General features: G+C 30.2%; 2 protein-coding genes and 1 pseudogene across 4 annotated transcripts; 1 reads left to right on the top strand and 2 right to left on the bottom strand.

Moving 5' to 3' along the window:
- Positions 1–1,922: 1,922 nt before the first annotated feature.
- On the bottom strand, positions 1,923–7,746 carry LOC123205083 (metalloendoproteinase 3-MMP-like). Its single transcript, XM_044621900.1, is given in 7 exon segments — positions 1,923–2,052; positions 2,918–2,973; positions 3,023–3,190; positions 7,018–7,137; positions 7,191–7,315; positions 7,393–7,530; positions 7,635–7,746. Coding segments are annotated over 7 exon segments (849 nt in total).
- Positions 3,134–13,343, top strand: LOC123205025. Of its 3 annotated transcripts, XM_044621815.1 has the most exons (7): positions 3,134–3,304; positions 9,084–9,260; positions 9,397–9,457; positions 10,311–10,427; positions 10,956–11,059; positions 11,640–11,828; positions 12,666–12,937. In XM_044621815.1, exons 2-7 carry the CDS (start codon positions 9,145–9,147, stop codon positions 12,685–12,687), a joined length of 609 nt encoding a protein of 202 aa, XP_044477750.1. In that variant the 5' UTR covers positions 3,134–3,304; positions 9,084–9,144; the 3' UTR covers positions 12,688–12,937. The 3 variants fall into 3 exon arrangements, with proteins under 3 accessions (XP_044477750.1, XP_044477752.1, XP_044477751.1); XM_044621817.1 differs by lacking the exons at positions 3,134–3,304; positions 12,666–12,937 and adding an exon at positions 12,979–13,343 and having other exon boundaries at positions 9,102–9,260; positions 10,313–10,427; positions 11,640–11,829; XM_044621816.1 differs by lacking the exons at positions 3,134–3,304; positions 12,666–12,937 and adding an exon at positions 12,979–13,343 and having other exon boundaries at positions 9,105–9,260; positions 9,402–9,457; positions 11,640–11,829.
- A 2,694-nt stretch (positions 13,344–16,037) lies between these two features.
- Positions 16,038–17,522, bottom strand: LOC123205082 (annotated as a pseudogene).
- Positions 17,523–17,978: the final 456 nt, after the last annotated feature.

Raw genomic sequence — 17,978 nt, 5'->3', positions numbered from 1 at the left:
TTACCAATTATACAGATAAATTCTGCATCATTTTCACTCATGGTTTCAATGTAATAATCATTATTTTTTATATCTTTAAAATAAAGTAGATTTCTTATAGATCTATTTGAATATAATACATCATTGATATTTAATTTGATCCTATTTTTTAACAAAATTGTGACTCGTTCGAAGCCTTTAATCAGATTTATTGATCTTGATATAGTATTTATTTTCATTTCAATTGGTACTAAAGTTAAGAAAATTTTCGTTTTTCTTGAAAATTGTATGCATTGTTGTACTATCCACTAAATACATGTTTTCATCATCAGTCTTTGAAGTCAAGGCTTCAATTTGTAACTCCATGTCCTTTCATTTAAAACTTACATTACTCATAACAAACACAAAATAGTGAAATGAGGGAAAATATGATAAAACACAAAATAACATTTGTGACTCCAAAATAATTATATATGATGAATTCTAATTACAAAAATCTTGAGCATTCACATTACTAATCAAGTGACTCATATTTTATTCTTGAAATAAGTCTTAAAACATCAAGATTCATTATATTAACAAGATCTAAATCATTAATAAATTTAATTTTTATGGATGTTTAATATAAATTCACCTGATATATAGTCTACGAGTATACAACTAATGACATTTATAATCACATCTATTGTTTTGTGGTTTACTTTGCATTATTTTTTATTTGTCAAATTTTAGTTCACTTATAGTAGTATGATTGAGATTTTCTATTATAACTATCTTCAGATCAAAAATTATTTCATCAATGACCTTACTCATACCCATGATAACTACTACTAGTAGTTGCGTTCATTTCAGGGAACGATGTAATGTTTGTGGGGCTAGTTTGATAGTTTTTCATTAACACGAAAATATTAATTTAGAATTTTTTCCCAAAATTGGTAGTACTAGAGCATATTAAAAAAATGAAGGGTGGAAAATATTTTCCTTTCCACATTATCTCAATCAAGGAAAATTTCTGAAAATTGCATAATTGTACTAAATTAAAAAGCCACTGCGAGTATTATTGAATTTGCTATTCAAATTTTATCTTTCAAATTTCTTCACGAATTTAATAGATCTATTATTATATCCAAATATTCGACTTTGGGGATGTGATGCCAGAAAAATAGTAGTCTTGGATTTATCTTTATTGGGTATTTTATTTAATCACTTTCTCAAGACTCATAAATTCTAGACAGAGAATAATGTAAAAACTCATTTAATATTATCCATTCAATTTTAGAAACTTCAAGTTCAAATATTGTCATATTCACAAAACTTCTGATTTTGTAGAAAATATATTAGAATTAATCTTTAAAAAATTGGGTTCAAATCTCATCTCATATTTATAAAACAACTAGTTTTGTAGAAGATATATTGGGATTAAATTTTGAAACTTTAGGTTAAGATATTATTTCATATTTACCAAACTTATGATTTTGTAATTAGTATGCAAAATATTATAGTATGTAAAACTTTAATTATGATTGTATTTCTAACTTCGAGTTTATATTTTTTACAATTTATGTAAACTTCAAGTTACAAATGTAATATAGTTAATAAAAAAATAAATATTTTGATAAAATTTGAGACTTCGAACCTATATATATTCTCATAATTTTATAAAATTTAGGTTAAAAATCAAATACTATTGTTATAATATAAATAAATTTTTAATGATATTTACCATTTCAAATTCATATTCATAATTTTGTACTTTTGGTTACAAATAATAGTCAAATTTTCCTGCAAGACAATGAATGTTTCCTCCAAAGTCATTCGTCTAAGATTCTCAGCCCACCTTGTTTAAATGTGTTCACATTCAATTATCCATCCTTATATTTATTGCTTTCCTATTTGGTGAAAAATCATCTTATACGTAGCAGTTGGAAAGTGGGTTGTGGAAATTATTTCCAACCACCATCTCCATTCTTGAGCAGCCAGGTGTCAACATTTGGAGCTGCTAACATGGATCTCCCAGGACTTCTTTTCTCCAATGCTGGATCTGAACATCCATTGAAATTTTCCCCTTTGTACCTGCATGAATATAACTTCAATAATCAGGGCTCTAACACTACCCCCTCAATTAGTCCCACCTTATCCTCAAGGTTACAGGTCGAAAGTTGTTGCTACACTTCAACTAAATTGATCAATACTCTCTCATAAAACATGTAGGTCAGCAACTGCAAAAACACCACGACACCGAGAGTAATTTGTATCATGAACAAAGCGGATTTAGACTATTTGCACCGAGACTTCTGTTAATAGCCTAAGACTTCCCTTCCCCTTTCTGCTTTCCATAAATTTGATACATAATGACATATGTTTCAAAAGATAATTTAACCCCTTGAGTATTACTTGCAGCCCAACTAGAAACTGCAACTTCCATATCTCTTCCATTGGGACTATCAAAATGTTTAGTGTCTATAGAATTCTCATCACTACTAAGTTGAGCACGAAAGTTTTCCACTCATGTTGATATATTTCTGGAGGTAAAACAAAATTGATTTTTCATCCTCATTTTTGTTCAAAAATTCAGCTTTACTATAAAGTATGATTTCAAAATAATATGGGGTGAACGCACAGAGGGACAACAACTCATAGACAAGCTTCATTGTCTGCATCTCCATCAAAAGAGAATCTGTGAACTCCAGCCTATGCCTGGCTTTAAGACTTTTTTCGTATATTTGAAGCGGAATTTATTTTATAAGTTACAACGAGTACATTCTTTTGACTATTTCCTTTAGCTCAATGTCTTTGGGCCAATGCAACTTTGAAAATACTGGATCATCTGATCATGCTTTTATTGATACATCCCATTAGTCATAGTTTTCTTCTATATCGAAATGAAAGACATCATGCATAACAACATTTTAGACATATTGAATAGTTAGAATATCACCTTTCTCTAGCTCCTCTGTTTGCCTTTCTGTCATAATACCCATGAGTACAATTTCTCTTGAAATCAGAAGTGACATCTTACTTAGCTGAAAATCAACATGGATACCCCACTATCTATGCGCTTTTGAATATCCCCGTATATCCTTTCAACCCACATCCCTCTTTCAGTGCCCAATATGTCTATAAGTATAAGCTTAAAGGTGGGGCAACATTCCTCAACTGCAAACTCATCTTTTGAAGTCCGTCCCCAAAACTCTTTCCATGAATCTTTACTCTTTATTAAAATATCTAGAACCAAGATTATCTTACTAGCTAAAAGATAAAGAAGACACTGGACCCGGGAAAGACTCATTGAACTGTTTTGCATCAAAAGCATCTCTATTCCTTGGTAAGTGATATAATCTTCTGCTCTAAGATTTTAATAATTTCAGCTCAAAAGGGAGGGAATTGAACAGTATCCACCTTTTTCTTCTATTTAACCTGTTTAGGTGCTTGATGGGAACTTGTATTAAGAAGAGGAATAGGAAATTTGTCCATACAAGCCTAAAAAAAAACTGATCAAAAAGCCTATGAACAACTTCCTATGATCAGATCTCCCTAAGTTTATCTCTAGCACCACACAAAATTTTTCAAACAACAGATATAGAAGTGTAAAAGATATGAATATTTAACAAGCAGATAGTCACAAAACAGCTCAGTTGGTCCTAACTGATTTCAATTAGGTGTGTAATTTGGTTGTGTTGGTGTGAGAAATTCGGATGGTATGAGTATGGAGTGTAAAAAATAACAAATGTATTGTTATTTGACCACATATTGAAGAGTTAGAAACACACTTTGTATCTTATTTTTAAGATGATCAATTATAAAAGCACAATTCAATTTTATATTTTCAATTATATACATTTTCAATTGATTTAGTAGTTTTAGTTTTTGAAATTAGATGTCTTTCCTCTGATTAATTCTTGCCTTCCTCCACATGTCCAAATACGAGTCTCCTCCCTTAATAGCCCAATAGTTCAATCTTTTTTTTTTTTTGATAAAACAAAGGAAAAAACATGCTTGTAGTTTAAATTTTGAATTTTTATTTTTGGATTTTGATTTTCTTTTAATTTAAAATTTAATTAAAGGTGACAGTAGACCGTATAGGGTCAAGCTAGGCCAGCTTCGGGCAGCCCACCATGCTAACGGGTCGTGCTGGCCCATAGTAGTAGTAAAACCCATGACATAACCTACGTTTTAGAAGGTCATGCTATATTAGGCACTTAACGGACCACCAGTTGACACTCGTATAATGTGTTAAGTTATGGATAAGAGTAGTTTAAAAAAATTTTGGATTGTGGTTCTTTCTATGACTACTAGTATGCCTGTGTGTTGCATATACACAGTTGTACGTGTTAAGTTTCACGCAAAATAAAAAGGCTTGCGTAGGGTGTTTGGTTGATTATTACATATTTCAATTATAGAGAGAACATCACATGGAAAGGAAGAATTGCAAGTTTGACTAGCAGTAGGGTCACTAGAAAAAGCTGTTGATAACACTAGAATTACCACCATAGCCATGTGAACATTTAGTGTACATTGGAATCTGATATGAAAAGCATGTGTAATAGATCTAAGTTATGGTTGGAAACTATTACTACAAGTGTTTGGCTTTGTGATTATGTCTGAAATAGGTATAAGATGCTGCAAAATGATCTATAATTTGTTGTTTTGATATGACTAAGAATTTTGTATGAGATAGATGTTTTGTGATAATCAAAAATGCATATTATTTTGATTAGAGAGTAAGGTGTTTGGGTAGAAGACCAAAAGGATTTTTCTGTTTCTAGATGCAGATTTACGGGTGTACATTGTGAGACAAATGCTCACACAACTTTGAGTATACCTATGATTATTGAGTACACGCAAGTGATCACTATGAGTACACCTGCTCAATGGTGAGTATGCTCATGGTTGGTTGAAGTTACATATACGTCTAGGCTACCATGCTAGTCTTGTTTCTATGCTTAGAAATTTAAAGGTACGAGTGTACCTTGGTTAAAGCACACCCATGTGAAATTGAATAGGAAGTATAGGAAAGAGAAATGGTCCATAAAGCATGTACAATGTGAGAGAAACTGTAATTGATGTGTTCTAGGTAGTGTTACTGTGGTTTAGGCTAGCCATGACCGGGTTGGTTGGTTGGTCGACCAAGGCAACATGATATATTTAATATTTTTCAAGTTAATTAGTATCTCTGATTTATCTTTTTCTTTCGCTTCCAATCAATATTGTCGTTGAAATTAATCACCAGCAAATATAGATTACGCAATCTTTATAAGTTTATAAAGTTGATATGCTATAGTTTTTGGATGAAACATATATATTCGTATTGAGAGCCTAAAAGCCATCATTCCTTTGATATCTATAACATTGTTCAAACCACCCGTCATTTTGGTCTTGTCGGTGAACCACTGGCATCGGCTATCAACGAAGATGTGTCAACAATGGGTTGGTTGGGTTATTCTGTCCATGAATGGTCAATGGCTTGACTTGTTGGATATGAGTTTGGCTTGACTTGTTTTTTGAAAGCTTGACCAAGAGTCTTGGAATGTTTGGCCAAGTTTTCAAGGGTATTTTAGAGTTTTTGTATATGTGGTTAAATATGTATAGTAAAAAAAAAAATGATTATGTATATATCGCATAAAAAAAATTAGTTAAAATAATTAATATTCTAGAGAGAAGAGTAAGTGCACTATTCTAACATTTAATTGGTAATTAACTAAAAATAACTTGTCAACTCAGCTTATTTCAATTTACATTAAACTTAAGGATTTGGATGCTCCCCTCATATTATTTTATCCAATGGATAAAGTCTTTTTTTTTTTAATTCTTTCTTATTTTATCATTAAAAGATATTGTTTTCTTAATCTTTTTATTAATAATTATATATATATATATATATATATATATATATATATATATATATTGTTAGCATGGAATAATTTATTAAAATAATATATAAGATTTTATAAACTAATTCAAAATATTCAATAAACACATATAACTATTAATTTAATAAAAATAATGAATAATTTATTTTTATTGTTGGAGATATTTAATATTGGTGAACGCCCAAACATCCAAAACATTGAATGCACATATATTCAATCATCATTCACAATTTTTACCCCCTAGCGTGCAAAATATTGTCCCATAATATGCACAATTTCTTACACAAACATTCAAAAATTAATTCAATTTTATAACTCACCATCCAAAAGTTTCTTAGACAATATGTATAAAATTAAATTTGCAAGTTTATCCCTAAATGAAAATTGCAAAGACAATAAGAGTGAAAAATCCACAACAATCAGACATTGTCCCAAGAGATGAGTGCAACAAAGAGAATAAAAGAAAAGTAAAAGGAAAGATCAAATGACAAAGAGGAAAAAATTAACAGTAAAGAAAAAATAAGATTGGATTAATGAATTGATTAATAAGTTTTAAATTAGGAAATTTTGCTTAAGGAATATGTAAAATTTTAAAAAAGTGTTTCAAAAGATTATAATATTAAGAAGGCCAAAATACTATGTCCCACCAAAGTTTGTTGAAGTGACAATTCTCATCCATTAAATTTAAAAAATTCAAACACCCGCCTAGTTTGTCTCTATTGTTAACTTTTAAATAAATGATTTATTTACTCTTTTATAAACTTAAACTCGGGCTTTTTTCATTGCATCACTCTGGCCATTAATGCTTCGTTGAAATATTTGACCCTGATTTCCACCCCTCTACACTAGCAATAGAGCAGTTTGACGACATCTTATCCTTTCTTATCACTTACTCTGCGATTGGGTGTTAACAACATATAGTTGGTGTCCTAACAACATCTAATTCTCTTTCATCATTTGCACTCTTTAGGTCCACCTCCATTAGCCCTTTCTATTATAAACGATGTCAAATCAACCTTTCTGGTTCGTGAAGATATCGTAGGATAAATTACTGCATTTTCAACCGACAAATGCCTCAATCCTAACAAGTTCTCGATTCCATGTACGACAATTGATTCAAGGTCACAATTGAACTCACTATGAATTTTGTTATATCACTTGAGATCACCCAGTTCTCGTCACTGTTCAAATGAAATCGTCCTCTAGGCAATAAGAAGGCGTGTGCTAACGTTACTAGAACTCCATCAAATGCTCTCAATTGTCGTGGCCTCCAAAGAAGAACCCGATCCTGATATCGTCGCTTGTATAATAATCACTTTGAGTGAAAGCCATTGAGATCACTTGTAACCACTTCTCAAAGGTTTTCACCAAAACTTGCTTCACATCATCAGCCAATTGGTTTTGTAGTGGAAATCTATATGTCAGATCTCGCCTGTTTAACGGCCAATGAAGTGCCAAGAAAGTAACTATAATTGCCAATTGTGGGGAGATGAGCGTTTTGACTAAGTTCATAATTGTTAAGTTGTTGCCATGTTGGGATTACCACAACTAGGCTGTAAAATTTATTGAATGGTTTGACTATCGAGTTAACCAGTGGGTTGAAGATTGAAGTTTCTCTTGTAGGTCTTAGTGGCCGATTCCAGTGAATCATCAAAGTCGTCAATGATGTTTGAGGGTAACTCTGAAATGTAACAAAAGTAATGATAGTACTACTTGATCTTGTTTAGGTTGTTATCTTGTCGCTTGGATGATAACTCGTGAAGTTCTAGAACACATCCCACAAACTTTTCCCTTTTTTTGTGGAGTTCGGGAGTAACCATGAAAGGATTGATGATATGTTGGGCAAAAAATGAGCTGAATTTGGAACAGGTGGAAGTGAAATAACTATAATCGCCATTAACTAAAAAAATGATGGTACCTCATCTTCATTTTTAAAGGAGAAAAGAAAAGGGTTTAAAGACTAAACTATAATAGAATTTCAACAAAAATGTTCTTTCTTGAGAAAGTGAGACATGAGATTTTTGGAGAAAATGGTTCCAAAGAAGAGTAGTGATGCAGTGGAAAAGTTGAGAGTTTAAGCTTATAAAAGGGTAAATGAGTCATTTCTTTTAAAAGTTAACAGTAGACAGTAACAAACATGGATGATAGATGAGTGTTTGGATTTTCCAAACTTAGCGAGTGAGAATTTGTCATTTCAACAAACCTTAGGTGGGAAATTTACAGTTGTAAATTCATCATAGATAATAGTGATTGATTTGCAATTTGGGTTTTGTTTGTTGTGTTGAATGGTTGCAAAAATTTCAATTTCTAGGAATCATTATATCTTTAGGAAATGTATTATATTTTAGCTCAAAGTCTAAATGGTTATTTTTAACCCAAGCTTTGATAAACTAAGATTTGTCTTTTTTTAAATTTAAAAAATTTATTTGTTCACCTATCACTCACTTTCATTAATAAAAATCAATATATAAAAAAATAAGAAGATCATATACATTAACAAAAAATAGTTAATATATAAAAATATTTAACTTATTTACATCTTTATCTTTATTACGTTGACAATAACTATAGAGTTTCTTATTGAACATTCTATATCTTTTGCTAGTAAATTGAATTTCTACCCTTTTGTTTAAGTAAAAGTCTATTCAAACTCTAACAATTGTTACTTTAGTTGATCTTATACAAAAGTCTAAACTAAGTATGTCAGTTGGTGAAAAAAAATTGTATTAATAAGAGTCTAACTAGATAATTATCACTATTACTATAACCTAAATTGAGTAAGGCTTTGATTTGAGCACATGTGCTAATACAAGAATTTGCACCAACAATATTATAATCGAATACAATTTGATGCAGGTGAGGAGGATTTAAAAATAATAAGACATCACTGGAGAAGTGGAAAGAAGAGAGACAAGAAAAAGAGGATAGAAGAAAAGGAGAGAAAATAAGGATAGGTTATTTATATAATTTAAATAAAAATAATAACACAACTGCATTAAATGTTCAAAATAGTTTCATAATTAAACTAATAAAAGGACAAATGAGTAATTTAATGTAATACTAAATGATTTTCATTAATAGGAGTAGATGACGGGCTGAAAAATAAAAATTGCAAACTTGAAGAGTGAAATATGTCCTTGGATCAAAGTTTTGGGTGGAAAAATGTCTTCAGCCTTTTTATTGAAGTAATATTATGATGGTCGTTAGTCCTTACCAACAGGTCGTAATTTCCAGGAAAATTCACTACATTTCATTTTCGGGAAACTAAACATAGCCGATTCCGGCCACCGCGTGGATGCAGATTCTTTGCGGTCTCGTAATTTACAAACTGTTCAAAAGAATCTTCTACGGCGACGACGTTTTGGACATCGAAACCTCCGATTCTAATGCCATTTTCTCAGTTGCATATAGGTTAAATTTTTTACTTCTTTTTTTAGTATTCTCTTAAAAATTCTACTTATTTAAACTTAATTATATTAATATTTTGGCTTCTGTGGTATCTGATTAGAAAGCTAATTTTTATTTATTAATTTTACTAAATTTGTAGATTAGAAAAGCTTTATGGAGGTAAGGCACACGTGGGTCCCCGAATTCCGGATCCGGATACGGTGCGTGACAAAATGTAGATATTGTTCTTGTTACTGAACGATAAAGTTATCATTTTTATCATTTATATTGTTGTTCAAATTTTTTTATTTGTTTGGCAGATAAATAGAAGAATTTTGTTTCCTACTTTAGATTCTGGTAAAATGAGCTTAAATTTACTAGTTGTGTTTTAAGTTCTGTGGTCTCGCTCAAATACTGATGGGTTATGCTACAGAGCCAAATTTGTAAGAATAATACTGCATATAGAAACGCCTTATACAAACTCAACCAATATAAATTGAGGTGTTTTAATGTGATTGGATGATTTTAAATTAGAGGTAATTTAGACAAATTAGATTAATGATATATCAATCATGCAGGGTTCTTGCATCAGTTTGTAGGGAATAGTTTTGTATAATTCATTTTTATATGTAGTATTACTCAATTTGTAGTGCAAAAACTTATAGTGAGATAGAAAGTCTCAGGTGGGGACCTAAAATCTTGCACTTTAAAATCCATTCCTTTGGCACATTAATGCATGAATTAATTTGGTGTCATAAGTTAACGAAGGGCACAGAATTTACTGTCAACTGAATTTTCTATAAGAAAAAATTTCATGAACTCCATAATTCCATGCCACTTTTTTAAACTTATGTCCTTATATTAGTTGATTTGGAAAATAAAAAAGCAGATGTCAACAGGAATTGAGTGTTTAGCAAAATAGACTTGTAAATGTCTAGTTTGACATTTCAAGTAATGAAATTGCACGTATATGTTACCCCTATTATGGTAGCATAATCATAGTTTTATTCTCTATTTATTTATTCTTTATTTCTTTTCTCAACATTCATGGCAATATAATTAATGCTTTCTTAGAGGGAGGCCGTGGTGGTTTCTGTGAAGAATTTTTCAGGATTTGTATCAATCAATGGAGATGGCAGCTGGGTTTGTGAAGGCCAGCATGGGTACAGATCACAGCATTATCCTGACCCTGTAAGTCATAGTTATATATGTCTCTTCTATGGTGACTTAATTAGGCATGCTTCTTGTATTGATAGTGCAACATGGCTATTCTTAAAAATCAATCACTGTTATCTATGATGAATTTAAGACTATAAATTCTTTTGATCCTTTCTTGTTGCAGTTGCTGTGTCTGTATTAACTGCATAGCATTCTATATCTTATTCATTATGAACTTCATATTTTGTGGGAAATCTAATTTGGAACGACATTGTAATTATGTGAATGATCTAAAGTATTACGATGGTGTTTTCATTATTTAAAACTTGTTGCCATATGTTGTGAGCTTAGTAGAATTTCATTGTGTACAGCTCCTTTATGGAACACTTGTTCTCCATTATTTTAGAAGATGTTTTGATTAGATTTTGAAATATTTCTTTTCATTTGGTTTTCTTCACCAGTCCTTAAGTCTCTGATATCTATAGCTTCACAGAGGAAAATACACTACAAAGATATTTTTATTAATAATTTATTTTTTCTTTTGTAATTTCTATGTCTCAGGTGGAGGAAGTTAAAAAACAAGCTTCATTTCTTGAACAAAGGGGAGTTGCCCTGCCAGAAGGATATTTCTCATACAAAGTGATACTTCCTAATCCAAAATTTTAGTATGTGTTTAAATCTCCATAATGGTGTGCCCAGGATTGCAGTGTAGTATATTCTGCCGTAAGCGGGGAGCTTTGATGTACTTTTTAGTTGCTTTAACTGATGAATGCATATAACATTATGACAGAATTACTGATTTTGTATTGTCCTGTATCTATTACTGTAATTTTGATGAAATTTCTTAAACAATAAATTTATGTCTGTGCTATTGGTGATAAATGTAATGTGTCATCTGTATGTTTGAAGCAGCCGAAGACAGACTATATTTTGAGTGGAAAAATTTCTTAGTTATGAACTTGACCTAGTTGATTATAGTGCTGAAACTCAACATAAATATTTTGAGCCACAGCTTTTAATTGCTTATAAATAGTAGTTGCACTGAGAGAAAGATGAATGATTTTGATTATGACATTGAAAATATTTCAGAAAAGGAAGTTGCATGATTTGGATTCCATTTTGACATTTATGCCCTTAACTTTGTTTGTATTCTGAGTGTGAAGTACTGATTGTATTGCACCTGGTTGTTAAAATATTTTAGGATTATCAGTGACTAACTTATGAAATTTGGTTTTATTTTTCTAGCTCCATTTATTCAAGCAATTTTCCACCTGAGGTTATTACCTTTGAGCAGTGGACACTATTGAAACCACAACAAAAAAATATGCTGTCTGGCTGGCTTAAGGGTGCTTTTAGTGGTGGAAAAAAAGAGATGCAGGAATCAATTAATCAGCAACTCAATTTCATTCTCAGCACAGCTCCAATCGGGGACAGGTTTTATTTATTTTTTTCTTTTGATTTTTCTGTACCTTAATATTCTGTGTTTATTTATTTATTTATTGCATATTGTTGTATTGAATTTATGTCAATCAACTGTTTGGTGGATAATATAGATACCAGTAAAGAAAATCCTAGTTCATAGATAGTAAAACCTGCAATCCAGTCGTCTGGATCATATGTATGTTTCTCTTGTACATAAAGATGATCCTGAATAGTAGAGACTAAAGCACTTAAAAAAACAAGTTTACATGTATGAGTAACATATGTATGTTACTCTTGTATGTAAAGATGACCCTGAATAGTAGAGACTAAAGCACTTACAAAAGAGTGATGAAGACAAGCTTGTTGTGATTACTTGTTAAAGTTATGATGTTTAATTCTTTTTCCAAGGATTTCTGGTCCAACTCCCTGAATTTTCTGATTGCTGTGAAAATAAAACAAAACTAGCTTTAATGAACTATTTTACATAGACCTATCATTCTTGCTTCTGTTCTCACCGTGGAAAAATGGCCACAGTTTATTGTATAAAATGTTGGGCTAGATATTATCCCATAGATATCCAGACTACGATGTTTTAGTCTAAGTTTTTTGGGTGAAGATCTGTGGTCCATTTTTTTTTTCCAAAGAATTTGAAAAATCCATGTTTGTACTGAAATTGCATGCTAGCACATAGCTTTCACATGGCAGGCTGCTACCAGCTGATTTTAGGTTTTTAAAATGCATAACTTGTTTATAATTCAATTTATATTAGGATTCAAATTCAATGGATGAAATTAATTGTGTTGTTCTCTAAAAATATATCTTAGAGTCTCTCACTCTTACTTGTCTTAGGCAAGATCCTGTTTGGCATTGATACCATGAGCAACATCAGAATCGAGAACATTGAGGGTGCCCTTCACCTTTAATTAATTTTGTTCATTGACTCTAATTTAACTATATATTTGTTGGTTTGAATAGCCTTAGAATTAGGTTTGACTTGAGTGAGACATGTTGCATCCCACCAAGTTTGTGGAATAGATAGTATAATGTTCTCATATGTTTGGTTATTCTTTGATTGAATTTTTTTCCATCATAAATTTGATATGTTTTGTAATTTGTAGCCACTTGAGGGAAAAAGATAAAAACCTCTCTATTTATTGGCAAGTTGGAAGTTAAAGGTAATAAATATGTCCTAGGGGAATTTATCTAATTTAAAAGGAAGCAAGAAGATACACAAGCTTTTAGATCAATCAGAAGATATAAAGTGAGTTGTCTAGTCATCCAAAAGATGAGTATGTTTGAATTAGGTATTCTCTCAAGCATTTATGATTTTTTTCTCTTTTTTGGTACTTTTTGTATAAAAAATGTGAACTTATGCACCATATTTTAGACTGGAGAGAGTTGGGTACCTTAAACCTTATGTTTCATCCATCAACCACTAGTCCTTTGACTTGGTATAGGATTATTACTTCTATTAATGCTTTTCCATGTAATTTAATCCAATTCTTTTATGCTAACTAAAATAAATTTTCTATTTGTCGATAAGATCAAAATTTGTTCAGTGTCTAGGGACAAAATTAGGTAAGTCACATGATCTTTGAATGCAAATTGCAAGTCATACTGTTGCTGCAAACAAAAGCCTAATATGATTAACATTTTGAATACCAATCAAGTATAAATGGATTGAAGCCAAATTATTGTTTTTTTCCTTGACATGTAAGAGCAGAGGAAATATATAGTAAATATATATCTTGGAGGTAGAAAGAAAATTTATATAACATCAATTGAAGAGAAGTTAACATAAATCTGATCCTTTGATTTCAAGGATGCATTGCTTGTCAATGTCTCTTATCATAAAAATAGAAAACTTTAAGAAGCCAGGGCTTTTGGAAATTTTAGTGAGATTTGCAAGAAGTTTGGCTTATGATTATAAAGAATTTGTTAAATATATTTATCTAAAAGTGTTGATTTATTTATACTTATTGGTGTGAAAATATGTTTTAATCCAATTTCTTATTCAAATTCTACCGGTCTTGCTTGATGATTGATTACTGAGTATGCGGTGCTAGTAATACCTGGGGTGAGTTTGGTTTAGATTATTTTTTTATTTGGAAAATGAAAGATGATTACAAAGATAGATTACCTAAAAAATTAGTAAGTATAAATCATTATTTATGTATAATAACGTTGATAGTTATAAATAATTATTGTGTTTGATTGGAAAAAATAAAAGAGTATTAAGTTGTTATGTTACTTAAATGGTTTTAGGTATAATTGTTTTGAAATATTATTTATGTTATGTGTTATCTTAATAAAAAATAATAATATTTTTGTTCTAAAAAATTGATAAGATAGAATTGTAATAAAATGAAGATTATCTTTTAGCACATAAGGTGAGGATAGTAATACAATTTCTTTTTGTATTATTTGACATATAATTATTGGTAATATAACATTATTGAAAATTTTTATTGCTTGATAAATTAAATAAAATAATATTAATAATAAAATTTATATTACTGAAATAATTTATTATACCGATGGACCAAACATCCCTGATGTTATGGTCTTTTTAAGTTAGATTAGGCAAGGACCTGTCAATTACCATGTCTCAATAAAATGGCATTTCCCACCCAAAGTTTAACCTAAAATCTCTGTTTAAAAAAGAGTAATGATATGTATATATATTTTTTATATATAATTTTGATACATAAATGATGTGTCAATTATTATGTGATTGAGTATTACTTTATCTTTGATTTAAAATTATTTAATTATATAATAATACATTATCTGTATATTTAAATTGTATACCAAATATATGTACACATAATTTTATTGTTAAAATAAATAATAGTATAAGCGTAAAATATTAATTTTATCATTAATTAATTTAAAAAAATAACAATTTTTTATCAAAATTAATTTAACCCTTAAAAACTCACAAATTAATTTCTGAAAATTTTCAAACTCTTATATATTTTAAAATTGCTATATGACTTTAATAGTTTTAATATGACACTTATATCTATAATTTGTTATATTGTGTTCAACTTTGGGGGAGTGTAATGTAAATGTCCTTTTTTAAACTATTGGGAGTGGGCAGTATTTTAAAATTTTCTAAAAGATCCCAAACTTTTTTGAGTTACTAATAACCCCCTAAAATTTTTCAAAAAGACCTTAAACGTTTTTGAGATACTAATAACCCGGAAAAATTTTCAAAAAGACCCCAACATTTAAAAAAATTACATGTTATCCCTATGATATACAGTTTCATGACAAAGATACTTATATTTATAGGAAGAGAGGAAGATAGAGTGAGAGTGAAAAAAAATAGAAATAAGAGGCTTGTTATATAACTGGAATATTTGAAAGTTATTTTTAATTTTTGTTTATTTAGGGTTAGATGATAATTTTGAAAAATGAGATAATAGGGATAAAATAGTAATTTTATTTTCTAATATTATTGTTTCATTAACATAGTTTAATTTTGGGTGGGAGATGGTCAATATGCTTGATTTTGGGTGGGAAAGTTGAATTATGCAAACTTGGGGTGAAAAAGTGTTTAAGACCAAACCTTGGGTGGGAGAAGAAATTATCTAAAAAGAAAACTATTTGTGGTTATTTTGCACAATCATGGAGGTAACTACATAGAAGATTCTTCCTCTGGGCAAGTGAACAAGAAAATACAACTGGTCACAGCCATGATTGCTAGGGGAGTTGCTGTCTCTTAATTTCGTTAGAATTAGTGTCTTATTTATTTATTTTAAATAAATTTTCTGGGTGGAAGAGCAATGCTTACATCAAGTCAACAATCAATCCTTGAGTTGAGTATTTGCAACTTTGTAACAACTGAATGCATCTGTGCTTGTATTTATTTGATCTAATAAACAACTCAATAAAATTATGTATATATTTACTTCAAATATATAAATAAGTATACATTTTATGTGCGTCATTATATGAGTAACTGATTACTTAATTGCTTGATAATACACATAAATATATATTTATTTATATGTTTAAAATAAATATCCATAGTTTTATCATAAACAAATAGAGATAATTTTCTATTATTAAGACATCGAGGTGTAGCATTTGTGTTTTGACTTTGCGGGTTTGTTGAAAGCCATTTCATTGAACATGTTTGATGGAATTCACACAAGCATATAATTGAATCCACTTAAAGTAAATTTCAACAACTTTAATTGGATTGAGAAGCCTAATTACTCTATCTGGTATGCTTATGAACAATCAACTTGAATCCCTCCCTCATAATTTACCATTAATTTGTTTAATTTCTTGTTGCTTATTCTCTGTTGCAGAACTCTTGTATCCTCCAAACTGCACCCAAATTCAAGTAAATAAATCATTTTTTAAATAATAATAATACTTAAATATCAACATTTAAATTTTTATTATTTACCTTAGACTTAGAGGAGTATTATTGGAGGGCGGGAATAGAATGTGGGTGAGCTTTAGGGCCTCAATGTTACAATTGATTACGTGGTTGAAGTAAACATAGCGACCGTATGAATACATCTTCAAATATGCAGATGTAAGCGTCAACACTGAACCTAAGATCCTTTGTAACTATAAGCCTATCTTCGTACATCTCAGCCACTGTCTTTGATAACGCATGTCATAACTGCATAAATGCCTTCATTGTACCTTAGGATTTTAAATACATGCAAATATATTTATATAATATTTAAAAAAACAATTTTGTGATTAAAAGCAATTAAAATTTATCAAATAAGTTTATAATAATTAAAATAAAAGCAAGAAAATAATACTGCCTTGTATTTCTTGCAAAAATTAATGTCACTCCAATTCCTTTCATCAAGATCAGACGACAGCGTATTAGGGTGGTCATTCCATATAACAGCTGTGAGAGATGAAGTGAAAACCACTTTGTCGATGGAATCAGTTTGTGCATATGCTTCCAACACATTGTGAGCTGCTCTCACCTCTACTTCTGCTATTAATTCCTGACCAAGTAGATAAAAAACTAAACTTAATCAGACTCCAATCTATTGGCATGATTTTTTTTCCTTTTTAATTCTGAAAGAGAATTAAATAAAGGAAAGGAAGAAAAGGATAATTAAGTACATCATAGGTGGAGCAATCAGGAGGGGGCTCAAAGGAGTAGAGCAAGCCTGAACATCCCCTCAAAGAATCCATTATGCTCTGATAATCAAAGGGGTCTGCTTTAAATACTTTCTATTTATCGTTGTTGGAGCTTAATTCTTCGTAACTTTTCAAACTCCCTGTTAAACACCACCCACAATTCAATAAACATTTTGAATCTCTTTAAAAAAAAAATTCAAAAATGTTTAATTTAAATAAATGATAAATTCTTTAAAACTTCTATAGATAGAGCATTTACTTCTATTGTTTGTGAAATATGTACAAGGATTAAGGTAAATGCAATTTAATTAATTATATAAAACTACCTAAATTTCAATCTTAACAAAAAGAAAAAAATCATAGTATATTTGCTAAAGCTGGAACGTTAAGCTTGATGAAAGATGAAAAAAAAAAAAAATGCTACAATGGACGTATGAAAACCTCATATAAGTCCCAAAAGAAAGGTATATAAAATGGCAGGGAGGATAAATAAAACAAGAAGAAACGACAAGGGAGCTGACCATGCGTGTGGACGGCAGCATGGACGAGGGAGGAGCCGAGGTGGCCGGAAGCATCCATTACTCAAACAGTGTTGGAAGAATAATCATGAGTGGACGTTGCATAAATTTAATAAAAATAAAATTGAAGCAGAAAAAAGAGAACGATTAGTGTGAAATGAAGTTCAAGGTAGAGAAGGGATTATTTATTGAAGGCCCAAAGATTAATTTCCAGCCCAGGTATAGTGAAATCTCAAACTCTGACTATTTAATTTTCAAAAACCTAAACATCCACCTATTTATAACTAATTTTTTGTTAAAAATCTCAATTAGGGTTAGGGCTAAAACCATAATTTACTAAAAAATTTAAAGTTTTATCACATTTTCCTCTCCAGGTTTAAAAAACTTACAATTTCCCCAACCCAAAATTTGAAAATTGACAATCCTACCCAAGGTTTGTTTCTCTTCTCTCCAGTTTCAATTTGTCATCTCTGGCAGTCCTCCCTCATGTCTTATCTCTCCCTACGATCATCTCTCT

The sequence above is a fragment of the Mangifera indica genome, unplaced genomic scaffold (assembly GCF_011075055.1).
Source record: "Mangifera indica cultivar Alphonso unplaced genomic scaffold, CATAS_Mindica_2.1 Un_0001, whole genome shotgun sequence".
Taxonomy (NCBI): Eukaryota; Viridiplantae; Streptophyta; class Magnoliopsida; order Sapindales; family Anacardiaceae; genus Mangifera; species Mangifera indica.
Note: the sequence above shows the minus strand (reverse complement) of the source record. Positions and strands in the feature narration are given on the sequence as shown.

Bases quoted from the DNA above. Each gene is read 5' to 3' on its own strand.
- LOC123205025 (XM_044621815.1), top strand. From the start codon at position 9,145: ATGCAGATTCTTTGCGGTCTCGTAATTTACAAACTGTTCAAAAGAATC. The intron at 9,261-9,396 runs GTTAAATTTTTT...CTAAATTTGTAG, and splicing joins ATTTTCTCAGTTGCATATAG to ATTAGAAAAGCTTTATGGAG. The intron at 11,829-12,665 runs GTTTTATTTATT...TACTTGTCTTAG, and splicing joins ACAGCTCCAATCGGGGACAG to GCAAGATCCTGTTTGGCATT.